This window comes from Branchiostoma lanceolatum, chromosome 11 (genome assembly GCF_035083965.1).
Source record: "Branchiostoma lanceolatum isolate klBraLanc5 chromosome 11, klBraLanc5.hap2, whole genome shotgun sequence".
Taxonomy (NCBI): Eukaryota; Metazoa; Chordata; class Leptocardii; order Amphioxiformes; family Branchiostomatidae; genus Branchiostoma; species Branchiostoma lanceolatum.
Window position 1 is genome coordinate 1,519,284 of NC_089732.1, and position 27,946 is coordinate 1,547,229.

Genomic DNA, 27,946 nt, shown 5'->3' on the forward strand with positions numbered 1-27,946 from the left:
ATCCTGCTGATTATATTCCTGGCTTCTAATAGTATGTATTCAAACTCAACTCTAATTTTAGGGTATAGGATTAGCCTGGGTGCCATCCTATTTCTACCGGGGCTCCTTAGCACTCGCTACCCTAAAAACATCTGGGTAGCGAGTGTAGGACCCCTGGTAGAAATAGGATGGCACCCAGGCTATATATGATGGCCTGCATGTCCCTTTGCCCAAGGAGGTTATCTAGACAAACCTCCGTTCTTTTCCATAGGGCATAGGCTATTTCAATTTACCACAATTCTTAGGGAATACTTTTTTCATCCCTGTAATCAGTAGCGACATTTTGCTTAATTGATTCGACTTCCAGAATGTAGCGTAATGTTTAGGGTGGTCTTACTAAAATTTAGCAAAAAGTCTTTCAGGATCCCCCACCCCCGAACAAAACATTCGAATATACAATGTAACTCAATTGGGTGTTGGAATCTTTCCTTGATTTAAGCAAGGTGTATTAAAGTTTGCAAGTCTCAATTCAAGTTATTTGAAAAGAATCTCCTTCAGCATTTTGTTACTTCCTGAATACATAATATTTTCTTACCTCAAAAACATTTCTGCCCATATGCAAGAGGCCTTGATAAAAATGATAGAATGTACAGTGTACGCGAGGAGTTCTTTAACCTCTTTGGTGTAGTAATATCGCTTCCAAAAGTCCCCTGTCTAGCCTTGGTCTCCTCGCTACAATAATTTTCTTTTCAACCTTCATTAAATGAAAATACCTAGCAAAAATCATTGTTTGTGCCTCTTAAAAAAACGTCTTCTTTTCAAACTCTGCACGAAAGAAAACATGTCAAGACGAAGGACAATCTCAAGAAAGTTGTAAGAAGCGCGAATCGCCCTGAAGACTCCCACTGAGACACTTGGCGCTGACTTCTTAATCCCGCGCCTGCGCACTGGGACATAATTATAAGGTACAGAAATCTCGGCATTCGGACGTTTTCTGCTAGACTTGCTTTATAAAACTCCGGAATGGCAGGAACTGTGCTGGAAAACCTCAGCTCCAGGAAGCTGTTCGCCCTCGGAGGCGTCCTGCTGGTGGTGCAGATCGTGTTCTTCATGATCGGCGGGCTGATAGGTGAGTGTTACCGAGGGTTTTCCCTCCTGTGTGCGGCGGGTCGCGCTCCCAGGCCCGTAACAAAAACATGCGTGTGCCGCTACTGTGCGAGTTTTTTGTTTGCACAGTGTTTTCTCAGTATTGGATGTCACAGCTGTGGTTTTGTGCTCATTCATGGTTCCCTGGAAGTTAAAGTAACAGTTTCTGACGGAAAAGCGCGTGAAAAACGTGAACTAGAGTAGCGCACGGTGTGGTTTTGGTGGAGAGATGTGGGGAGGGGGGCGACATGATAATTTGCCGGCACGAGCTCTGTGATCATCAGAAAGAATTCTGACGGCATGAAATTCGATGCCGGAGTGTTTAGGAACAGGAAAGGGCTCACTGAAGTGTGTACAGCCCGGCCAGGTGGGCAGATCGCTCAGATAAACCGCCTTGTCGTACCTGGCTGAGTTTCCTTGGGTGACAGTTCAAGACGAAGTGAAAGTAATCAAGTTGGATTCAGTGAAAGTGAAGAGAAAGATAAGATTTAGGAGGGGGAGAGAGAAGAAAAAACTTATCATCAATTGAGAAAAAAAGTTTCCACACATATTTGTAACTTTAATAACACGTTACTATTTTAGATATCAATTCTTAAGGTAGAACAAGCAAAATTTATAAAAGAATTACAACTCTGTTTGGAGCACCTTTGTAAAGGATAACAAAAGTTAACGATTGATACTTTCAAATGAAAGAAATTAAAACTTCACAAATCTGTGCATAGTTTGTATCCCTGGTACGATTAGCCTGGATGCCAGACCCCCAATCTGTAAAATATATATCGATACATATTTTAGAGATTGGGGGTCTGGCATTCAGGCTATGGTACGATTAATGTTTTGTATACATTTGGAGTGTTTGTGTGTCAGGTTGTTTAGCTAATAGATCAACCAAACTCTCCAAAATAAACTACAACTGTCCAAATGGATGCCTTTTTCCTGTCACTGTAGTTCGTCACCACGGCATCAAAAGGTGAACTGAAACCATTCTTAGAATTCATCTGTGTTGTTTTACAAGACCTCACCTACTGGCCGTACCAAGTTAATTTGTTGGTTCACAGATCATAAGATAAAGATCAACATGAAAACAGAGTCTGAGGGGAAAGTCTGTAGTACCTTGGTACACTCAATTTCAGAGTCAAATTCAAGCTCTCAGAGTAAAATTCAAGAACTCTTGAGTCTGTCTTCATTTTGACTTCTTGGGAAATTTTGCACTTCCAAATTGCGAAGCACCAAGGAAATAGATTACTGTGTCATATCTTAGCCTGGGTGCCTGACTGTTTCAGAAAGGGCCGTGGTAAAATTTCCTGTGGAGCTTGGTCCTTGAGCAAAGGAGCCGGCCTGTGTAGGCCCTGGAAACAGTCTGGCACCCAGGCTAGTCATTTCTTCGTCTAGTTTTTGATGAAAACAGGAATGCCGGCGCCATGATAAATTGAATGTGAAGACCCAAAGATTGCCCAGGGACAATAAGCACCCCCCAGGGACACATATGTTATACTGCCTCATTAACACTGGAGTGATAACCTGTTATTCACCTGGCTGTCAGCACCTCAGGACAATTCACAGGCACTTGTTACTGGTGAAATTGGCTGTCGTTATTGTTTGTTTGTGTTAGTGGTAGATCATGAATAACACATGAGATCATTATCACTTGGACCATAAATGGACTGGAGGGCAATTTGAATGCCAAAGCTTTGACAGTGTTGTATTTCCTAAATACTTTAGAATTTAGATTCATTTATAAAGGTTTAAACAATATATAAAGACAATTCAAACTCTACACCGGGATAAAATTCTTTGCCAGTTGAGAATTGCTTACAAATTGTTTTCGTTTTGCTTTGCCAGTTCATTTTAGTGACGGTGAAGAAGAGTGATGAATGTCACTTGAAACGTCTGGAAGTAAATCTCCGAATTTTATCCAGTTGTAGAGTTTGAATTGTCTTTAGAGTGTTCAAGATTATAGGCAGGATTGTTAGAAGCGTGTATGCAAATGAAGTATTTTTCTTATTGAAGATCTCACATGATAGGCAGCCATCTGACAGTCACAGTAGCATTGGAGATCACAGCCATGGCAACTGTCAAGTATAAAGAGAATTTTCTTTCTCAGTTATGACTTCAACTCATGAGTCATCAGGGCTCTATTGCCACAGCTGACCATATGTCGGAAGTCAAACGGTAAGAAGGATCCAGACAAACCCCAAGGCAAATAACTTGAGGTACAATTGAATAAGTAGGGTTCCGTATGCCACCACGGTCACAATAGGGCCCTGTGACTCACACAACCACAGTCCCAGAAAGTCTAGAAGGTTCATTTTTGAAAAAACACTGTTTGGCTGACTTTGGTAGCCTGAGATATTTTTGCTATACTGTACATAGAAAAATTACAGTAGACAAGTGGACATTTTCAATCATATGAATGTAAAAACAATGTTTTATACATTGGAAATGGTTTGGGATTTCACAATCCTTTGCAGTTGACCTTTTTTTCTTTTCGAAAAAGCATATTGCAATTAACGACTGTATCATACTTTTTTTGCTGGTTAATACCATTTCTTGAATGTTTTTGCATGCTTTACATGATTCAAGATACCTAACTTGTTAAACAAGTGATTATTTTTTCTGGCCTAAAACGTTCTCTGCAATCAGTAGGAGAGCCTACAGTTTGTACATGTAACAGCTGTGTGTTTGTACATGATTTTTCAACCCATAGTACAAATCAAAAACGCCTTCTCTAGCAACCACTAGTACTCGAGGGACTTGAGGGAAATTGTCACAGTAGACAGATGGGCACTATAGACAGGATTTGGGGAAAATAAGTTTCACCAGAAAGAGTGCCCAGGCTGGTCTTATGCAGCGATGGTCACAAGGCTAGTTAGCCTCTACCAGGCCCAGCGAATCACTGGGAAAAAAGTAGAAATTGGCCAAATAGAGTGAATTGTATGCTAAAGGAGTCAGCTACGGAGAGAGGGACCAATATGCAATCCTAGGCAACTGGAACTGCGAATGAAACCCTCCGTGGCCAAACTCCCCCGGCAAATATTTTCCCTATAGCCGGCGCGGTTAGTCTGGTAGAGACTAGTCACTTGTTCAGGTTTGAACATGAGAAAATCACAGCGTTGAGATTGTCCCTTCTTCCAACCTTTACAAAATCTTGTTTTTTTTTGTCCACAGGAAAAGGTCCTCTCCAAAGTGTAGACTGGAATGTGTTAGGAATGTACCTGTGACTAAAGATCTCTTGTCATGTAAATCTTCTGTATACAAAATACATTTGTACCACATGAGTACCAGGTCTACAAATGTATTTGTGTAGGGTACTAATGTGTAGCCAAGAAAAGCCAAGTCATAGTAGGATCTGGCTCATGTATTATTTCTGTTTTTGTCTTGTGCATATTTTGTATGTCATTTTAGTAAAAAATTGCACCCATGTTACCCTTCACCACAAACAAAAACACAGACTGAGTGAGCCCGATCCTCTTTGGAGAAAGAAAGGAAATTTTGATAAAGGAAACACTCAAAAACTTTATAAGAATACTGAGCCTGAGCCCAATCTTACATCTGCTTAGAGATTGATAATGTGTAACTAAGATAATCTAAGATTTATTCCGATGAAGATTTTTAAAAAATAAAGACTGCTGGGTCTGAGTACTTCTATTTTATCTAAAATCAGATAACTTTGGTCACATTTTCTTGAAAATAGGATCTCATATCAATTTTCGTCTCTGAGATATTGATATATTTTGTAAAAACTCAGAAGGAAAGGTCACCTTTTTTCGAGCTGTGCAGGTCCCAAAACTGTAGTGTACGGAGACTTTCTGCAGCTGGGCAGCAATGAGACATGTTCCTTCCTGTGCCCAGGGGCTTAATTAGCCTTCAGATTTTATCTGGCAAGAGTTCTAACTAGCCCCATTGGGCCATGACAGCAACAACAGGAGAGGTAAGCTAGGAAAATAGGAGCTGTGCTGGTGGTCTTCCATTGAAGAAAAAATGGTTCCAACTATTGCAAATTTAAAGGAGTAGCTGTATATTTCGTTCAGACCTTTGTGGTGCCCAGTGTCACAAAAGGCAGCAAGTTTTCCTTGCTGTTTTAGTAGCGGGGTATATTTTTACAGCGAAAGGTTGTTCGCCCTTAAAATTTTTTTGGATACATAAGCATAGTACTGATGTCATGGATGTCTTTGGATCAAGTAGGGGACATGTGCCATTGATTCATAAAACATAACAACAGAAGCTCTACAGTACAGGAGTGCTCACAGAGGAGGTAACCTAGTTTAGAAAGAGCCGTGATGCTTCTATTCTTGGTCCCCTTTTAGAGCAAAGCTACGGAAATGGAACTTCCGGATGTAGCACAAAAGGCGAGCGAAAGTTATTTCCACTTGCCCTTTGTAAATGTCCAGCAGAAATGTCTAGCGTTGCGTGTTTTGGGAGCACCTTTTTCTGACAGTTGTTTTGACGGCCACCTGCCGCTTTTGTGTTTAGTGTTCTGCGTTGCCTTTTTTCTTAAGTCCCTCCTGTCGGACCACTTAAGTCGACCGCAAGGTTTTCTTTTCCTTATTGTGTTTCAGGTGTTTATCAAACAACGTGACCCAGTCGTACTCATAACCCGAAACAAAAACAGCCATGCTTTTACACACACAGACTTTTCGGCAAACGCAAGAATAGAATGGGACTTGTCAGTTACCAAACCACTTACAAAGAGCAAGACCTGCAGTGGGTGTTTAGAAGCAACGACGTTGGCGCCATGCATATTAAGTAACACTGTTGTCTTTTGCAAAAAAGCTCTGACAGAAATGTCGAAATATTAACAATGAAACGTATATCATCAGCATACATTTAGTTTTGTAATTATAGAATATAACATGGTATGAGTTGGAACCTATGATTTGCTTGTAGACATTGTCTAGTATATGTTCTTATCATATACGACGTTTAAACCAGAAAAACTGGTACAGATCTAACCTGTGATTGCTAGTACTAATCAGAAAAAGCAGAGACTGTACCATTTTTTAAAGTCTTTGGTATGACTCAGCTGGGGTTTGAACTCTCTACCTTCCTCATGCAAGGCAGACAGAACGCCCCCTGGTCCACTTCACCGGTACTGCAGACTACAGGTTGCATGTGTGTATTTCAAACCCTGCTGAGCGTAGGTCTGTCTAGGTCACCTTTACGGTAGCATGCATAGCCCAGGTGTTAGTGACCCTGCCTCTGGAACTAGAAGTCACGGGTTCATTCCTGGCTGTGTCACTCACCCGACATGCACGGTACCGGAAAGGGCGCAGTCCTTAGGACGGGACATTGATTTGTGATCCACTGTTCATTGTGCTTGTCAAAAAGAGCTGGGGGGGATTTCCAAAGTAATATGAACCTGAAAATACTGTACATAGCGTCAGTCTTCTCTGTCACAACCAGTGGAAGAATATAGCTCTTCAGTGAGCTAAACTGGATCCATATCACTTTCACTTACTTGCACTTTAACACATCCATTGTCTCTTGTTTTTATCTGCAGCTCCCAGCCCGACCAGTCCCATCCGCTACATCGCCTCCAAGTGTGTGGACCGCGGCCACCACAAGTCCAAATGGTTCGTTCCGTGGGGACCAAAGGACCAGGTCTGTATCTGTGTTCAGATTATCTGGTATTACTAGTAATGGGATTCTGGTTTTAAATCCCTGTAGATGTTATAAAATGTTGATGTCTTCCATCAATGGTTACTATGGTTAACGTTGTCTTAACTGTGATCTGAAAGATGCTGCGAAGTCTTCTACTGTGCTGCAAAATTTGATTTAAGATTTAGGAAAAAAAAGAATTTTAAGCATCTCAAATTTGTGTTGATGGTATTGAAAATTTGTTGTCATAACTGTTTCTTGTTCCTTTCTGGGTTTGAACAACTACAATGTAAAAGTTTGAATGTCATCTTGTACATCATGCACAGGCTGAACACTTTCTAAGACCATTTCTACTAATTTCTACTCCAGGTCTGCGAGAAAGTCCAACATTTCTTTGAAACTTCAAAGTTCTTGTCATGGCTGTTTCTTGTGTCTTTCTGGGTATAAAGTTGAACAACTACAAGTTTATTTGTCATTTTGTAAGTCAGACGCATTACAAACATATCTCCTCTCTGTTCACATGTTTCTACTCCAGGTCTGCGAGAAGGTCCAGGACTTCGACGAGGCGACGAGGAAGCACATCGGCGCCAACGACATCGTGTTCGCGGCGCACATCCCCCTGCCGAACCGCGAGATGGTCCGCTGGTTCCAGTTCCTCCTCATGATCATGGAGCTCGATGTGGCCTTCAAAGTGGACAACCCCGTAGGTGAGGGGTCATGAACTATGAACTTTATCCTGCACAATGCCATAGGTGGGGGTCATGAAGTACGAACTTTATCCTGCACAATCCCATAGGTGGGGGGGTCATGAACTATGAACTTTAACCTGCACAATCCCGTAGGTGAGGGGTCATGAACTATGAACTTTAACCTACACAACCCTGTTGGTGACCGGTCATGTACTATGAACTTGATACTGCACAACCCAATAGGTGAGAGGTCACAAACTAAAATTCAGATTGCAGTGGTAAACATTTTCTGTAGAAAAGATTTTATGTTTGATTTTTTGTTTATGCAGCGGAAAACGCAGTGGTAACCATGGAAGCGGGCCTGGCGTACCGGGATGACCGTTTGTCGGAGTGGACGCCCGTCGCCAGGTCGACTGAGGAGAGGAAACTGGTCTGCAACTTCAGCCACTCAAAGGTACGGCTCCTACTGTCTTTTATCGCTGGATGGTTTCTTCGTTTGGTGGTTCTGTTGTCCCCTCTGCGTAAGTGGTAAGTGATTCTGCTGCTTAGCCATACAGATCAAATTCCGTGGATTCGTGGGCTGGGGTTCGATCCCTTGTTCAGCCCCAGCTTGGACAGTTTGTAACGGATTGCATTTGTCATTTACAATCCATTGATTTAAAGTGGTATTTAACGAAGTTGAAAAGTTCAGACATTATTGTAAGCTTATGTCGGCATGCATAGAAAAGTTAACCCCGACTCAAAATTTTGTTACGCATTTTCCAAAATATTCTTTTGCAACCTACAGCTGCATGTAATTTCTCATTTTGCTGCTGCTTTGTATGATGGCCGAAACCTTTTTTTTTATTTTGGGAATCGGATGAAAATTGATGTGCGCGCGGATGTCATCCATAGAATAAAATCAACATGGCCTTAGCAATCTTTTACATTTGTCAATCTTTTTTTGTAACAACAGACGGCAGATAACGAGGGCCGTTACTACGACTGTGACATGGTGCCCCTGTTTGAGCTGGGCAGCTGTTTCCACAAGTACTACCTCATCAACATTCGCCTGCCAGTCAGGGAGAAGCAGAACATCAACCTCAACATCGGGGATATCAAGGATGTCAACCTCATCGTAAGTAAACCTTGTAACTAGGGGTTAACCTTCTCCCTGCTGCCTAACCCCGTAACCAATAGTGTGTTGAAGATTAATAATGTCAGGGAGAAGTAGAACATCAACCTCAACATCGGGGATATCAAGGACGTCAGCCTTATCGTAAGTAAAACTTGTAACCTGGTGGTTAACCTTCTCCCTGCTGCCTACCCCGTAACCAATAGAGAGTTTAGTGCGCTCAATGTTAATAATGTCAGGGAGAAGTAGAACATCAACTTAAACATCGGTGATATCAAGGATGTCAACCTCATCGTAAGCAATCCTTGTTATAACTAGGTTTTAACCTTCTCCCTGCTGCCTAACTCCATAACCAATTAAGTAGCCAGACGCCTAATTTAGAGTGTTAAAGGTAAATAATGTCAGGGAGAAGCAGAACATCAACCTCAACATCAGGGATATCCAGGATGTCAACCTCATCGTAAGTGATCATTGTAACTAGGGGTTAACCTTCTCCCTGCTGCCTACCCCGTAACCAATAGCGTATCCATTTTCTGGGCGATTTTCTAAGAAAATTCACAAATCAATCCTCTTTTCTTCCCAGGGTATCCACCAGAATGGAGGTTTCACCAAGGTATGGCTGTCAGTGAAGACGACTCTCACCCCCACCATCATCATCATCCTGGTCTGGTACTGGAGAAGAGTCACTCAGCTCAACCGCAAACCTGTGCTGTTGGAGAAGTAAGCTGTGGTCTGATTGGATTATGTGTGGGAGCTACAGGGAAGGTTATCTGTGTTCAGCCAATAGGAATTTGTGCTAGGAATTTGCAGAAATCTGATTGGTAGATTTTAGTCTGGTACTGGAGAAAGGTCACTCAGCTCAATTGCAAACCTGTGCTGTTGGAGAAGTAAGCTGCACCCTGATTGGATTATGTGTGGGAGCTACAGGAAAGGTTGCCTGTTTTCAGCTTATAGTTATTTGTGATAGGACACATCATAGGCATTTGCCAGAACCTTATTGGTACAAGTCTTCGGTGATATATAAAGCAGGTTTTTTATACAGCCTTGAATAAACATTTTGTTAACCTCTGTTTCAGGACTATCTTTGCTCTTGGATTGTCCATGGCTTTCATCAACTGTGAGTATCATGTTGGTTACCATAGTGTTTAACTTTTAGAAAATGTTTCCAATGTTTTTCCTACATTTAGTTGCAATTCATGGGTTTGTCAAGACAGTTAGATCTATATGTCCTATGGAAACCTCTTCCAAATCCAGTACTGTAATTCTTGATTTGTTAACTGTAACTTAATTTTAGCTGATTTAACGGTCACTAGTCAATCGCTAACATTTCATCATCGCAAATATTTGATCACTAATATCTGAGACAGTGATATTTGTTCCCACCGTTTGAATTTAAGTGCCGTGACCTATTCCATTTTCCCCAACCGCTATATTTTCCTTTATTCTTAAAGTGATTCATAGTAATTCCTCAAAATGATTTTTTACAATCATATGACCAAAATTGTGGCCAGTTTTTCAATAAGTGCTTGGCCCTGTCATGTAACTCATTTACTCTGTCATAAAATACTGTGGACTTTATAAAGATTATTCATAATAGGATTGGTCACTCGACCAATCGTAGGGAATTACGCTGAGGAAGCGACCTTCGACCCCCGCTTGTGCCGCCTTCATTATTAGCGACATCCGCCGTCCGTAGGCAGGGCTCGCCTCCCGCTCAATGTTCCGTCGAAAAATTTTCCCCTCTCGAGTCTTCCCGAAGCATTTCAATCTACCGTGCGGTGCTCCCCAACTACCGAGGCACCGAAGACCCCCAGTACCCGCCCACGGCCCACTTCACAGTACTAAGTGAGAGCACACGCCGACGCACTACTTCCGGCCTGACTCTACGCTGTTCGACAGTGCACGGTGACGTCTGCGGCCTGTTCTTCGCCAGTCCTGGACTGTTTTGCATGAACTCGAATATCTAGCTACTTCCTAATTTAGATTTAGCACTACCCTACAACTAACTACATTTCCGCTACGCGGTTTGGTGCCCTCACTTCTTTCGGCTTGGCCGTTGATGTCTTTGTACAACCAATAAGCCTCTATCACAGAGCAGACGCACATATTAAAGACATCACATGCCCCAAACCGCGTAGCTCTCTTCTTGTATTGTATATGTGTACGTAAGTGTAATTATAATAGGATTGGTCACTCGACCAATCGTAGGGAATTACGCTGAGGAAGCGACCTTCGACCCCCGCTTGTGCCGCCTTCGTTATTAGCGACATCCGCCGTCCGTAGGCAGGGCTCGCCTCCCGCTCAATGTTACCACCGTCCCGCCCCTGCTGCAATTTCGTTTCTTTAACGAATGTTCAGAATTGTGTAAATTTACCAATACCGTACGTAAATGCTACACTGCAGTTTGTGTTGTAACTGCCGGCCGCCAAGGCCACAGTCCTTGGCCGTTGATGTCTTTGTACAACCAATAAGCCTCTATCACAGAGCAGACGCACATATTAAAGACATCACATGCCCCAAACCGCGTAGCTCTCTTCTTGTATTGTATATGTGCACGTAAGTGTAATTTACAAATATTCTGCAATTGAACTTTTCTTTCATTTTTTCATCCTTGTCACCCTGCCCTCCTTCTCCCTAGTGCCTCTGGAGCTGATCACCATCGCTGTGGACGTCCCCTGGATGCTGTTGCTAAGCGACATACGGCAGGGCATCTTCTACTGCATGCTGCTGTCCTTCTGGATCATCTTCACCGGAGAGCATCTCATGGTACGTACTTAAAGATCGGACTAGCGTAGGTGAAACTGTTGTTTGGTTCCTAGCAGGAGATACAGCAGATTCTGAACAAGAAACACAGTGGGCACTGTATTTCCCTTATACCACCTTGCCACTTCAGTCTGCAACTGCTGATCATGAGTGACCAAACATTTGACTGGTTGCTCAGTGTTTTTCAAAGACAAAGAATGAATTTCAACCACTTAACGCCTGGACAGACTCTTACAAACATTCATTCTTCCCCCTCACCATACCCGAGTGGAACGCCCTGCCTGGTGCGGTTGTTACGACTCCCAACGTTGAGTCTTTCCGCGCCAGGCTGGAGGCCTGCCCGCCTTAGCCTGGGACCTCCTCTCCCCCCCCCCTACTTTGCCCCTAGCAGGGTTATTTGGGGGTTATTGAAGTTGAAGTATTTTGCTCTGTGTGTGTTTTGTTGTCTTTTGAACATACTGCATCAGCTTGCATCATATTCCACTTATGAAATCAAAGGTCACACAAATCAATGTTGGTCTGACTAGAAGGTCGCTCGGTCTGGTTTGACTGTATTTTAACCCGGTCTCTCCAACCCCCACCCCGTGCCCAGGACCAGTCGGAGAGGAACCGGCTGTCGGTGTACTGGCGCCAGGTGGGAGCCATCACATTCGGCTGCCTCTGTATGTTCATCTTCGACATGTGCGAGAGGTGGGTGTAATCTCTTACATTTCATGCAAAATCACAAAATTCAGCAATTATTTTGAATCAGGGTCAATGTTACCCCAACTTCTTATATTTTGTATTTTTCTCAGTTCCGTGGTGATTTTTTTTCCAATAAGTCATCTAACAAATATAACAAATCTAACCTTGTGAGAATGGCACCCCCAAAAGATAAATTACATCACCCATACCGTAATATGAGACATGAGACTGTTCCATTCTGTTCCCAGGGGTGTGCAGCTGATGAACCCGTTCTACAGCATCTGGGTGACAGAAAATAAAGCCTAACCTACTCTGATATAGAGAAGCTGTACATTACCCCTAAACTTTCATGGTCTCACCCAATACCGTAATATTGAATATGTGTCTGACGACTGTTCAATTCTGTTCCCAGGGGTGTGCAGCTGACCAACCCATTTTGTAATACTTATGTGAAGGAAAACCAAATCCAACCTCATCAGATAAAAAGAAACCCCCACATGTGAATGATATCACCCATACCATGATACGAAACATGAGCCTGACGACTGTTCCATTCTGTTCCCAGGGGTGTGCAGCTGACGAACCCGTTCTACAGCATCTGGGTGACGGAGACTGGGAAGAACCTGGCCCTGGCATTCATCATCCTGGCCGGCGTGTGCGCCAGCATCTACTTCTTCTTCCTCTGCTTCATGGTCTTCAAGGTGTTCCGCAACATCAGCGGCAAACGGGCCTCGCTACCAACTATGTCGGACGTCAGACGCCTGCACTACGAGGTTTGTTTGTTCGTCTGTTTGTTTGGTGTTACGTAACATCAGCGGAAAGCGAGGCTCCCTACCAACCATGCAGGATGTCAGGCGCTTGCACTACGAATTTTGTTTGTTTATTTTAATGTGTTCTGCAACATCAACTATGTCCGACACCAGGCGGCTACACTACGAGATTTGTTTGTTTAGAATGTTTTAGGCCAATGCATCATGTAAACAGAAAGTTTGGAAACTTGATATGAAGCGCATTGTATTACAAGTCATTGGAAAGCTTGTTTACTGTGCTTTACATTGATAGCCAGCTTGTTATGATTACACATACATGGGTTGAGTACCAGGGCTACTTATGTGAGTAGGTATGTTTGAACCAGAGGTGAAATTTTTATGTTATAAACTAAACAGAACAGATTTCGCAAGTGGTTTCTTTAGGCAGATTTGACAGAAGCTTGACTAAAAAACTTGTGGTTTGCTAGGGCAAAATGAGAGGCAACAAAAGAGGGTTTTTGAGAGATGGGTGGTGCTAAACTTCAGCTCCACGAAGTTGAAGTATCTCACAGTGTTTTTCCTGGTGTTTTTCAGGGGCTGATCTACCGTTTCAAGTTCCTGATGCTGTTCACCCTGCTGTGCGCCGCCACGACCGTCATCTTCTTCATCATCAGCCAGGTAGGACCGGGATGTACGCAATCAAAGGGGTCGACAAGTGGGGGAAAAGTCATGGTCCCTAAAAAACTGCCTCTGCTTTGACCCCATCTTTCCTCTAAAGCCCCAAGTCTAGAGATAACCTGAAGTCCCTGGGAGGACTGAAAGCAAAGAGGATTACATGGGGCAAAGTGGATGGAGTTATCTGGTGGTGTATGTTGTCACTTCCACTGGCCCGAAATTTTGGAACGTTTCGCTGATTTTCAACCACGGTTCAATCTAGAAATGCATTTAAATAGTACATGATTTAAACAATCAAGAAGACCAATAAACAAGTACAAAGAAATGGCAATGGTTCAGTCAGGCAGTTCGTTCAGGGATAGGTGTGTTTACCTGTGTGGATGGCATTCAGCACCAAGGACAGGTGTGTTTACCTGTGTGTGGATGGCATTCAGCACCAGGGACAGGTGTGTGGATGTTGTTCAGCACCAAGGACCTGTGTGTTTGGGTGTGTGGATGGCGTTCAGCACCAGGGACAGGCATGTTTACTTGTGTGTGGACAGCGTTCAGCACCAGGGACAGGCATGTTTGGGTGTGTGGATAGTGCTCAGCACCAAGGACAGGTATGTTTACCTGTGTGTGGATGGTGTTCAGCACCAGGGACAGGCATGTTTACCTGTGTGTGGATGGTGTTCAGCACCAGGGACAGGCATGTTTACCTGTGTGTGGATGGTGCTCAGCACCAAGGACAGGTATGTTTACCTGTGTGTGGATGGTGTTCAGCACCAGGGACAGGTGTGTTTACCTGTGTGGATGGCATTCAGCACCAAGGACAGGTGTGTTTACCTGTGTGTGGATGGCATTCAGCACCAGGGACAGGTGTGTGGATGTTGTTCAGCACCAAGGACCTGTGTGTTTGGGTGTGTGGATGGCGTTCAGCACCAGGGACAGGCATGTTTACTTGTGTGTGGACAGCGTTCAGCACCAGGGACAGGCATGTTTGGGTGTGTGGATAGTGCTCAGCACCAAGGACAGGTATGTTTACCTGTGTGTGGATGGTGTTCAGCACCAGGGACAGGCATGTTTACCTGTGTGTGGATGGTGTTCAGCACCAGGGACAGGCATGTTTACCTGTGTGTGGATGGTGCTCAGCACCAAGGACAGGTATGTTTACCTGTGTTTGGATGGTGTTCAGCACCAGGGACAGGTGTGTTTACCTGTGTGTGGATGATGTTCAGCACCAGGGCCAGGTGTGTTTACCTGTGTGTGGATGGTGTTCAGCACCAGGGCCAGGTGTGTTTACCTGTGTGTGGATGGTGTTCAGCACCAGGGACAGGTGTGTTTACCTGTGCGGATGGTGTTCAGCACCAGGGACAGGTGTGTTTACCTGTGTGTGGATGGTGTTCAGCACCAGGGACAGGTGTGTTTACCTGTGAGTGGATTGTGTTCAGCACCAGGGACAGGTGTGTTTACCTGTGTGTGGATGGTGTTCAGCACCAGGGCCAGGTGTGTTTACCTGTGTGTGGATGGTGTTCAGCACCAGGGACAGGTGTGTTTACCTGTGTGGATGGTGTTCAGCACCAGGGCCAGGTGTGTTTACCTGTGTGTGGATGGCGTTTAGCACCAGGGACAGGCATGTTTACTTGTGTGTGGATAGTGTTCAGCACCAGGGACAGGTGTGTTTACCTGTGTGTGGATGGCGTTCAGCACCAAGGACAGGCATGTTTACTTGTGTGTGGACAGCGTTCAGCACCAGGGACAGGCATGTTTACTTGTGTGGATAGTGTTCAGCACCAAGGACAGGCATGTTTGGGTGTGTGGATGGTGTTCAGCACCAGGGACAGGTGTGTTTGTGTGTGTGAATGGAGTTCAAAGTCAACTATACAGTAACACACCAGCTCCACAGGCACACATAAGCTGGAGACCAACACAGTTGATTTTCCCTCAGTATTTAGCATTTATTGAAAATATGACGCCCGCACATAACATAGGGTAGAAAGGTGACCAGGTGTCGGCTGCCAACAGAGATACATGAAATAATACAAACTAAGCAAACATAAATAAAACCTTACTTCCATCTTTACCTCTGGATTACAATATGAAAATGTCAGACATTTCATATGTCATTCCAACATCTTTCATTAGTGATTCAAAATTTATATTTTCAATTTTTTTCTTAACATCTATTTTGAATCACTGATGAATGATGTTGGATTGGCGTCTGAAACGTCTGAGATTTTCATGTTGCAATCCAGTGGTATAGATTGAATCAAGATTTTATTCTTCAATTTCCTTAATTACTAATATTCACAAACGTATAAAGCAAACATGCTCAGTGTGTTGAGCATATGATGTATAAGTAGTACTTGTGAAACTGCTGTACATTTGAGTTCTTTCACATTACTGTCAGCTATAATTTTATCATCCAAGCAACTTGGCCTTTCACAAGAAATATACATGTAGTTTAAACTAGGTTTTCATAATATAATGACTGTATAGTTACATTGAAACTAAGAAGTAAATTTTGATAAATGTTTCAACCATGAATTCTAGTACATATAATATTAGAAAAGTGTACACAGTAAATAAACTAGTCCTGTCACCCTAACATGTGTAAGTACTAAGTTTTGCTTTGCTGAAAACTATTCAAAACACAAATCATTTGTTACAAATTCCACACAGAAGTTTGTAACACTTTTGCTGTTGCTATACAGATGAAGACATAATATGCAGGATAAGGGTTCGATTTTGAAAAGGATTGTTCCTCACCTCTATAGAATAGAGTGGAAGATTCTTTCCAGAGTAGAATATAGAATATGGTTATTTGATAATAATATTTCTTGTTGTCTCTGGCAGTAGTTTTCAATATTCTTACAAGTGTATCCTCATAGTGTCGAAGTTTTTTTTGTTTTTTTGCTTGAAATATGTTGTTTCTATCATCAAAATGACCATGAGTATACTTATAAGTGTTTATCAGATCTCCATGCCACGCAATCTTTTAGGTAGTGTAGGTTAGCTTGAGGACCCCAAACCTGTCCTGGTATGACAATTTCTGAAGTCCGCATACTCTTTTCTTCTTACCCCTTGTAAACTTTTTTCTTTCTCTAACACCATTGAGTGGTAACTATATGGTGCCCCTCACTCCAAATGTGGGTGTATCATTGATTTGTTCATTGATAAGAAAACCTCTATATCTGCAATGTTTCTGTGTTGTCTAATGGTGTGAATCATGAGGCAGCAGGGATGTGTAGGTGTGCTGCTGCTGACTGCTGGGGTTCCTCAGGGGTTCATAGTGGTTTGGACTGTCAGCACCAGGGGCAGCTGCTGTCTGTGATTGGTTATCAATGGACTCATCGTTCTGATAGACGATAGCCTGTGGAACAGCCGCAGCATCTTTAGCAGCTGCTGCTCTCACCTGGCTGTTCTCATATTTGTGGGACTGTGGACCTTCTTTTGTAGCTTCTATTCCTTCATCATTCTCATATTCGATAAACTGTGGACCAGCTGCAGCATCTTTAGCAGCTGCTATCACCTGGCTGTTCTCATATTGGTGGGACTGTGGGCCTTCTCTTGCTTGTGGATGGGCTCTATTCTCTGGGCCCAGGGAGGAAGATGGAACCTCGTAACCATCGTTAAAGCTGCCAAGATTTTGCGTTTCAAGACTCTGCATGTTGCCTGCACCTTGGTGTGGACCTTCTGACTGGTTGATTTCGGCGATGGTGTTGTACTCTGTATCAACATCATCAGTTGGAACGTTATAGATATGCTCGCTGTCCTCTGTACCGTGATACAACATTTGACTGTTAATGCCTGCAGGCTGCCTTATCTGGTCATGACCACTAGATGTGCCTGCCGGGGTTGACTTGCTAGAATTCTGCTCAGAATTAGGATCCCTTTTCCTCCTTTTATACATGCACCATACTGTCAATGCCATGGCGGAAATAATGAACATTCCAAGAAAAACGCACAGAGTAGCAACAACAGGCACAGACAGGACAATGCCACCCCCAGTAAGGCCAGTGTTGCTCTCTGTCATCGTCGACTGAAAACCAAAAGGAGACTCAGTACTGACTTTAGACCAGGCAGGGTTGGCATCAGAAGGGTTTGCTGTCTGGGGTGTTTGGGTAGATGCTGAAGGCTCTGACATTGACTTGACAGAAGAACCAAACAGAGGGGAACTGCTGACTGGGTCGGCAGTGAGTTTGTTACTGGCTGTTGGGGATGATGTTTGTGCCTTTGATGTTGACTTTGCTGACTGATGAAAAGGAGAAGAACTGCTGACTGTAGACAAGCTAAGGGTAGAGTCAACAATGTGTTTTGTGCTCAGAGTGGAGTAGACTGGTGTGGTCTCTTCGCAGATCAGGTCTTCAGGATTTACATCCCGTAAGTATTGCCGTGCAAGGTTACCAGGTCCAGCACATATTATCTGGTTCTCAAATGGGTAGGACCCGGTCATCTTCTGCTTAAAGGGAGCCATTCTACAGTCACACTGCCAGGGGTTGTTGCTAATGTCGACAGTTAAAATAGAGGCCAGTAGGTCATATGTGTCAGCTGCAATGGTGCTGATGCTGTTGTACTCAAGATCTAGAGCGTGAAGCTGTGTTGTGTCATTGAACAGGCCTGCCTCGATACTGCGGATGCTATTACTGCTAAGGTCAAGCCTCTCTAGGCTACCAAGTCCCACAAATATGTCAGCTGGTAGGTTAGTTATCTGGTTCTGGTCAAGACGCAAGTGCAGCAGATTACCAAGTCCCACAAATATGTCAGCTGGTAGGTTAGTTAACTGGTTCTGGTAAAGGTGCAAGTACTGCAGATTACCAAGTCCCACAAATAAGTCAACTGGTAAGTTAGTTAACTGGTTCTGGTGAAGCCACAAGTACAGCAGATTACCAAGTCCCACAAATATGTCAGCTGGTAGGTTAGTTAACTGGTTATAGGAAAGAGACAACCTCTGCAGATGACCAAGTCCCACAAATATGCCAGCTGCGAGACGTATATGGTTTAGACCAAGATACAAGGTCTGCAGATTACCAAGTCCCACAAACATGTCAGATGAGAGACTAGTTAACTGGTTATCATAAAGGTACAGTTGGGTTAGGATGGCTAAGTTGTTGAATGTCTTGTTATGGATCATGGAGATCTGATTGGAATTAAGATCTAATCTTGTCAAGCTTGTATACCTTGAGAAATCAGACTGACTTAAGTTTGTAATGGCGTTATTATACAACCTAAGCCGAGTGATGGTTGCAGGCAGGTCCTGAGGAACGCTTCTGAGGCCTCTGCTGCTGCAGTCACAGTCTGATGAACAGCTGCTGCTGCAGGCTGCGGTCGGTCCAGCTTCCTTCAGGATGATCAGCAGAAGAACCAGCATCCTCCTCGCTTTGTCATACATAATGGCGTGTAGTCTTCCTAGAACAGAGATAAGATTACATTAGCATGGAAATCATTCATTATGGGAGTAGTGTAACAGTGGGGGTTCAAGCGCCTCCAACTGACCAGTCTAACTGGTCGTGACCTTTTAGCCTAGTGGTTAAGGCGTGCGTGCCTGTGATCTGGGCTGCTGGTTTCGGCGTAGTTCAAATCTTGGTTGGAATCACTTGTTCCTACTCGCTCCTTTGATTTGTTTCACTGGTTCCCACACCGGCCCTGTGAGTAACGATCAGATCACACAAGGAATATCGTACTCGGAGACTCGAAAGAAAAGGGGGAGTTTGTTTGTTTGTTTGTTTGTTTGTTTATTTTGAAACACCTGGGTAGCCTATTCAGTGCCAATACACTGGTTTTCGATAGGGCCCAGTTTCACATATACATACATGGAAAATAAAAAACAACTTACAGAGAGAAAAGTAGACATACACGTCGGAACATATGGGTACAACTGAAACATGAAAGACAGATAACTCAAAATCACAATCCAAACCAAGGTCAACAGTTAGGAGGTCAGAGGTCACTACTCAGTACTGAGACTATGTTAGGTCTTTCAAAGCTGACTTAAATGTATTCAGGCTTGGAACTTGCTTAATGTAGGCTGGTAGTGAATTAAAGTGTTTAGCACCTCTGTAGGCAAATGTACGCTGTCCTGTTGTGGTCTTGAAAAAGGGTTTGTATAGGAGTGATGTCTGTCTGGTTTGGTAATTGTGTAAGTTGTGGTTGTGAGAGAAGGTGGATGATAGGTATGTTGGTGCTAGCCCATTTATACACTTGTAAACCATAATGCACACATGATCCCGCCTTCTCCCTGCGAGATACTGCCAGCTGAGCTTCTCATGAAGGTCGAGGACACTGCTGGACTGTAGATTCAGTTGCAGAACTACCCTGGCAGCCCGGTTCTGTAGCACTTGGAGTTGTTGTTGTCTCCCCACTCCGCAGCTGTCCCACACGGTGTCACAGTAATCCAGAAGGGGGAGTACCATTGCTTTATACAACATGTCAGCTATATTTACAGTGAAGCAAGGTCTAAGACGGCTGAGTAAACCTACTCGTTGGGTTACCTTTGAGCAGAGTTTGTCAACATGTTCATTCCACAACAATTTATCATCAAGAATAAGCCCTAGGTATTTAAATGAAACCACTCTTTCTATTGACTCTAGTCCAATAGACTAGAGTAGTGTAACAAGTGATCCCAACCGAGATTCGAACCCACGTGGAATTATCTAAATCTACCAGAAACACTCCAAGCTCTGCTTTATTTGCTATGTTACTGGAATTTCTGTGGACTCCAAGAATATTTTTGCAGAAACAGTTCTGAATAGTTTCAATCGGACACCTGTCATTCAAATGGTCCTTGCCCCAAACTTCACTGCCATATAACATGATATAGCCACTGCCTTCAAAAAAGAAGTCAAACCCAACCATAGTCAACCTTAGTTAACATAGAACTTTCACAGTAAACTACTAGTAGATAACTATGTCGATTCCCATGTATTTCCATGTACTTGTTTGTCTGCAATTAGCCTTCGGGCATGAACTTGCAATAAAGTTAATTATTGATTAAACCCTAATTTGCATGGCCAACATCTAATTGAATAACTCTCACCAAAGATATTTACATGCCAAGAAGCCTGAAAGAGACGATAATCATGAACGCTCATTGTAAGAATTGGCTTTCCCAGTGGCCCGAACCAACATTTCACTGGCCCAAATTCTCAAATCACTGATATACACTGTTGTGTTCTGATCAAGAAATATATGCAAAGGTTTTAGGTTACGCAGTGACCTCTACACTGCAATATAATCACACCGCTGTGAACAAAACACCTCAAATGCCTCCTTTCCCCCTTACCACAAAATTGGATCGCATTATATTAGGATGCCTGGCCATCTATAGGACTGTGTTGGTGCCAGCATAGCATAGAAGGTCTGACGCATTGATAGTCAGCATTCGAAATACCCGTCTGCAGTCTGCAATTTGCAGAAAGTTTATAAAGATCGCAGAAGAAAAATTAGACTTGCAATTTTTCAGAATGAAAATTGATAGAATCAGGCTCGGGATTTCTCAACTACGGTGTAGCAAACTAACGGAGCTGTAAATGAGCTGACATACAACAGTAGACCGCCTCGCACAGACTTCTGGGTTCGACTTGTCTTGGGGGTTTACGGCACTTTCGATAACTTCGGTGACGAATCATGTGAGAAAATCTTAGATTCGTGCATTTTCATCTTAACCTCTCTAATCTCCACGGTCAGGATCCCAGTGTCGGGATAAGTCGGGAAAACCCCAGATGTTTTTAGTGTAAGTGTATCGAAGCAAGCATGCAATAAGCCCATTCGCGATTCCTACTATGCATGTAAACAAAACCAGTCTGGGTATAATCTTATGAAAATCTGGACAATGTCAAGACAAGAACTGTTTACAAGGCAGGGGCCTTCACCAAATATCCATGAGAAATCTGAGAGTTGGACTTGAAAATAAACTCACCTTGACAGAGATCATTAAAAATGATCCTGCTTCAATCCTTGCATAAAGGACTGCAAGGCACAGATATTTCGGTGGACTGACAAGGAAATTTTGTCTGCAAAAGTAAAACAAAGGTGTGTAAGTCTGTCTGCAATTCTATATAATGTCCTTGAGTATATCATTCATGGTTTATCAAACTTTATTTGGTAGGATATCTGAGAACATCTTGGTATGCAGTTCTGGGGAAACTAAGAGACATGAAAATGGAAACTTTAGATTCTAGGATCTCCCATAACTAATACACAATATACTATAATTACAATATATTATTTCTGTTTCGACCTTGTCAATTTATACTTTTAAGTATATTCTAAACCTTGAAATATCCTCTCTATCATCCTTGCATGAGTGTCGTAAGAGTAAGATTAGTGGAAATCCTGGAAACTTCCTTTTTGACTTCAGTAAAAAGGCTACTGTGTGCCAACCTTCTTTAATACTGCGTTCCTGTTTGAAATTTCCTCGTCACCATTTTGTCATGACGTAGGAACTAAACACAGTCGTTACGCCTTTTTTTACCTCTCATGGACAAAAGAAATACATCAGGTATCACATAGGGTCAGAGAAGAAGTCGATTGACTAGCCTTAGCACGAAAAGAAGCTCTTTTCAATTCGCACACTTCTCTGGGAGTCCGCAAACTCCTTAAAGTCTCAGGGAGTCTGTCTTAAGTGTCCTTCACCTCAGCGCTGAGGTGGTTGGACTTGACCTGAGGTCAATCATAAGCATTAGGTTTAACGGACACTACAGTCTATTGTCCTATATAGCTACATGCCCACAGGTGATACCTGTGGTAGTTACAAGCTCCAGCCGTCTGAACATAATGAGTTGTTTTTTATGCTCTGTTAAGTATCAGGGCGGAACTACTTTACCTTTTTCTAAACCACTATTCAGCTATCAGGTGATTCACTAATACCAATCCTGGTTTCATTCATCCTTCAGAATTGCAACAGTACTACAATACTTTTGAAATTTGAAATTTTCCTGCAATCTTCCTTTTTTCCTGCAGGTTGTAGAATAATATGTATTTCATGCCCTGTAGTAGGAAGTCAGAAGCCAATTTAGTTATTTAGGGAATATATGGTATTTACTACTAAGAGAACTTCTGATTTATTGATAACGTTTTTTCTGGAGTGTGGGATTGTGTGTGTTTAAATGTGTGGTGTCTGTTTGAGTGTCTTGGTGTGTCTGTTTTGTTTGTGTCTGTGTGTCAGTGCGTGCATGCGTGCGTGCGTATGTCTGGGTGTGTTTATCCGTGTTTGTCTAACTGTGAATGTCTATGTAACTATATGCCTGTGTGTGTGAGTGAGTGTGTATGTGTGTTTGCGTCTGTGTGTGTGTGTGTGTGTGTGTGTGTGTGTGTGTGTGTGTGTGTGCATCTGTGTGTATGTGGATGTTTGTTTGCTTATTTCTTACAGGTATTTGTGACTCTCTAAAAGAACAACAGAAGAAAATATAATCACTGGGAATTTAACACTTTATCCCTGTAGTAAAAATCTTGAGATTATGAAGCTTCTGAGGTTTTAAACTTATAAAAAAAGCTGATAACAGAAGGTGACTGTGTGCCAATCAAGTGCCTTCTGACAGTGTTCCTGTCTAACATTTCCTCGTCGCCATTTTCTCTTGACAGTATACATAATTAGGAACCAAACATGCTGACACAAGTACAAGTATGTATGAAACCTTAAAATCTCCTTCTTATTATCGCAGTACGGGTTTCTTAAGAAGAAATGGAAATGGTTGAGATTTCTTGGGACTTAAACCTCGAGTAAGAACTGCTTTTTTCAGAAAAAAGCTTACTGCGTGCCACCGAAGTGCCTTCAGACAGTGTTCCTGTTTGAAATTTCCTCATCACCATTTCCTCCTGACGTACAGTGTATATGAACCAAATATTTGATCCCATAATTGTTGCGACTATTTAACTGTCATGGACAAATACATCAGATATCATGTAGGGTCGCAGATGATAGGTTAATTGACTAACCTTAGCACGAAAAGAAGTTGTCCTCAGTCCGCAAACTCCCTACAGTCTCAGGGAGTCTGTCTTAAGTGTGTCCTTCAACTCAGCGCTGAGGTGGTTGGACTGCCAATTATAGGCTTTGGGTTTAGTCAGCACTGTCTATTGAGTAATGTCCTACATGCCCACAGGTAATACCTGTGGTATACATGTGCCAGCTGTCTGAACACAATGAGTTCTTTGTGATGTACGTGTCAAAACTGCTATCATGGGTGATAACTTGCTAAATACTGTAAACTTTTCTTCAAAAGTTAAGTTATAATTTATAGTTACCTTGGACGGAATTTCTACAGTTTAAACCCTGGGCCTACAGCTGCAGCCATGGCTTGATAATTAGCTGTGTCAAACCTTTTCTTAATTTGTTTTTGCCCATTCATGTCTGTGGAATGTTGTGTAGATACACAGTTTTAAAAGAATAATAACTCTAAAACCTTACCAACTTGGAGAGTTGCTGTCTCAATCTTAACGTTTGTTTCTGCTCGTTTGTGCCCAGGTTAACGAGGGCCACTGGAAGTGGGGGGAGGAGCACACGGTGGAGATCAACAGCGCGTTCCTGACGGGCGTGTACGGGATGTGGAACGTCTACGTGTTCAGCGTGATCTGTCTGTACGCACCGAGCCACAAGAGGAAAGGCCTGGAGGGGCAGCAGTCCTCCAACATACAGCTGGGTACGTTTTTCTGTGTGTCTCTGTGTGTATGTGTTTGTGTATGTGTGTTTATGCGTGTATATGTGTGTGCGTTTTGTGTCTCTGTCTGTTTGCGTTTGTGTGTGTGTGTATGTGTGTGTGTGAGTGAGTTTGTGTGCCTGTATTGTTGGATGTATCTGTGAGTGTGTGTGTTTGCATAATATTCGACTGTGAATCATTTTGTCTGTGTGTGCTGATTTCTTACCGGCATTTATACTTTGTGTTGTTTTCATAATTCCAGAACGAGAGACTTCTGAGGACGGGAGTAACGAGGAGATCGAGTTACGCCTGACGAACAGCCAGGCCAGCGGCGATGCAGGAGAGCTGTCCGTCATCTACAAGATCGCCGGCAAGGAGGCTCAAGAGTAGCCAATGGGAGGGGGCGAGTGGGGTGGCCAATCAGGGGAGCTGGTTTCGGGAGACTTTAAGATTGGTCTGTCAAAATAGAATGGTAGTAACCAATTGGCATTTAGGAAAAGTCAAAATCAACCAATCATAAGAGAGCAGAATTGGCCAATCAGCTTTGGAGAACATTTGAAATTAGCCTGTTTAAAGAAGGTAATGGCAAGCCTGGTTTGAGGAATATTTAAGATAAGCCTATCAGAAAAAAAGCTGATCAGGTCTAAGGAAAATTCAAACTTAGCAGAAGTGGCCAATCAGAGAAAACCATGCATTGGTAAAGTTACCAACAAGGATTCAGTCATGCTTCTTTGAACACACAATAGTCTGATGATGTTATGACCTGATGTGGACCAAGTACAGTGTAATTTGAATGAAGAAACATTGAATTGTTTTCATGACCACTTCAGTTTTGATGACTGTATTACATGTAGAAACTGCACCACACTTCACACATACATGAATTCTGATGGTTCCTTGACGTTTGAGGGGTTTCCTGGGTTTCATAGGACCATTTGATAAAGCAGACCACTATTTATAAACTGTTAAGCCCGGCTTTTTCTATCAATGTTGCCGTCTTTTGGAAAGATTAAAATGATCAGAAGTTAATCCATCTGTAATTTGTTGCTAACAACTTTGTAATAATATATTTCTCCAAAATCATTTTGATGCAAAATACCATAAAAATCATTGATCTTGACCCATAGCTGTCGTATGCCATATGAAATGTTGCCATAGTTAAGAAGGGAACTGTCAAATTTCCTGAGTTAAAGACTGTAGATGTTTATTGTAAAGTATATGTTAGATGGAACTTGGTGCCAGAGGGACCATATGAGTAGGTAATATCACATTATTAGTACATTTTAGGTGGCCATAATGTACATTTAAGTAAGATTTATCATGTATATAGTTCATGTTGTTGCAAGGGGAGAATTCAAACTAGATTTTCATAACAGATAGAAAACGTATGACCAGCTGTACTCTTCAAATAACAGACCACTGAGCTGTACTAAAACATGCACCAAAAGAGGGTGGAATACTGGCATTGGGGTGGGGGTGTAGAAATGTGGAAAATAGTTCTGCACAGCGTACATTTGGCTATTTTTCTGAGGAACTGTCTATAGAATATTCCTTAAAAGTATGGGGGAAGTGTTATTCATCTCTTATTCTAACATGTCATGTAAAAATTCTAATGGCTTAGCCCTTAAACTGCGATCATGTCACGTTTAATTGCCCCATCCGGAATGTACCAGTGAGCTTTAGCTCAAACTGGGTAACAGTGAGAGAGTGTAAAAAAAAAGAGCCTGAAAGGATTTGTTTTATTCTTGCCTATCATGACCATTCCATTAATACAATGTGAGGCCACATAATCTAGTACATTATATGGATGCCAACCTCGAACCTAACTGATAAAGAATCTGGAAGAGAACTAAGCTGTTTTACGACATGCAATTTTTACAGCCATTTCGGCAATTGTTCAATATTCTGTCGTTTTGCAGTAGTACAAACGCTTACTGTGACTCCTCAGTTTTGTTTGTGTGCATCGTTCTCATCTGCCATACTTAAAGTTAGTTAAAATCCACCATTATTGATGTATAGGGCGGTGCCCATCTCCGTTTAATAGCCCTGGGCCACACTGTGGTGCAATCACTGTAGCAGGGGGCTAGTCCACTGGCAGTGAAGTGTGTTTAACTTCCATACTGTTTCAGAAGTATGTACCATTTTCATAAAGTCGTTAGTATGACTCAATGCGCCTCTTGTCCAGAGGTGTCCTACCTGGGGCTTGAACCCCAGTCCTTCTGGTCCAAATGATTTGAACCAGATGTGGTGAGAGACAGAAGCGCAGACCACTACACCACAGGGACACCCCTCATCTGCCATAAGGAGGAAGATTTCTCTTCTTCTGGAGACAGACATAGATCTATGATTATGTCATCTATAAAAACAATGTAATGTTGGGTTATGGTCCACTCCATGACTATTTTTCTTATCGGCTTCCCTTTGCGGACAAGTATTTATCCATACGTTTACTAACCTAGAGTTGTACATAGTTGTAGTGTTTTACCATGATGTGGATCATATTTGTACTATGATAAGTTTAAGTACACCTGTTTGCTTGTAGCTTATTTTTGAAAGTATTATTTGTATTAGATGGTAGACAAAAACAATATTTCATACTCAAGACTTCCTTCGATCATGTCTGTAGAGCATGTTTGGAAATAAATAAATGTTTAACAGCAGAAATTTGATTCGTTGAGTCTGTTTATATCTGCTACATTTTTATTACATTTCAGATGGATTTTTGACAACGACAATGTGTGCGTGTGTGTGTGTGAGTTTGTGTGTATTAAATTGCCCATGAGTGTGTTTGTGTGAGTGTGTGCGAGTGTGCATGTGCCGGGCATTCGCATGAGTATGCATGTGTTTGTGTGAGTGTCTGAGTGCGCATGTGTGTATGTGAGTGTGCATGTGTGTGTCTGTGTGTGCGCACATGTGTGTGTGTGTGAGAGAATAATCTGTTTGCGTGTGAGATCAGCTGAAAGCTTGCAGTTCGTGGCCAGAGCTGAAGTTGCAGTGGTGGACTTTTCATCGTCAGGTACATTACCATATGAATGAAAACTAAGCACACAAGGTAGAAAAAATAGATGAGAATTGTTATTGATGAAGGGAAGAGTCGTGCCTTCAGGATAGAAGAAAAAAAGTTTGAAATTTTCCTCTAGATGCTACCTAAAAAGATGGGTTTATTTTGCGTCATGTGTGGAAGCCCCAGGGCCGTGACTTAAAAGCATGAAATACGGCCCTGTGTAACTCGCAAGAACCAACCCAAATTCAGGTGAGTTCACCCCAAACTAACATGCCATTAGGTGCATTATCATAATTTACCCAAATAGCTCTGTGTGCTCTAGATTATGTGATATATCGGAGCAAGACAACAACAGGCATGATTTTTATACGTAAGAAAACATTATTCGTACTGTTCATTTCTAAGATGTCCAAATATATATGAATTGGGATATCGGGAAGGAATAAAACGTACCCTTTGAAACGTTTCAGTTCTAGGACCACAAATGAAAATTCTACAGAGCTACTCCGGGGTTTCAGACAAGATAAATCGGAGTCACGTCGTTCCTTGTTTGGAATGACGGCCTCCCAGTTTCGGGAGAAGATGTCAGCCCAAGTGGGTTGGCATGTGCGAGCCTCGGACGGCTGAGCTGAGCTGTCCGGTGGCTTAGGAGATCACTAGTTCTCTGTCTGGGAACTTAGTGTCTCAAAAAACTAGGGCACTCCGCGGTGCCCTTAAGGCCGGTCTGGCCACGCCAGGCTGTGTCGCAAGACGTCACGTAACACGTCACGTAACACGATGTTTCATGATGTCAGAATTATACAAGAAACATACAGATATTACAAAAATTAGTCATTATAAGTTCATTTTCCCACTATTTCCCAGACTCTTCTAGCCCTCCCCTCAATACAAAGGTTTAATATTGTATGCAAATTCTAATATCGTTGTTGCGA

At 42.6% G+C, this 27,946-nt stretch overlaps 1 protein-coding gene across 1 annotated transcript; it reads left to right on the forward strand.

Annotated features, from left to right (window-relative positions):
* The first annotated feature begins 921 nt into the window (after positions 1–921).
* LOC136444361 (protein wntless homolog) lies at positions 922–26,674 on the forward strand. The gene is made up of 13 exons (XM_066441876.1): positions 922–1,108; positions 6,626–6,726; positions 7,259–7,430; positions 7,742–7,866; positions 8,368–8,529; positions 9,110–9,246; positions 9,603–9,643; positions 11,165–11,292; positions 11,882–11,979; positions 12,539–12,746; positions 13,317–13,400; positions 23,839–24,013; positions 24,273–26,674. The coding sequence occupies exons 1-13, from the start codon at positions 1,003–1,005 to the stop codon at positions 24,398–24,400; spliced, it is 1,665 nt and encodes a 554-aa protein (XP_066297973.1). The 5' UTR covers positions 922–1,002; the 3' UTR covers positions 24,401–26,674.
* The last annotated feature ends 1,272 nt before the right edge of the window (positions 26,675–27,946 follow it).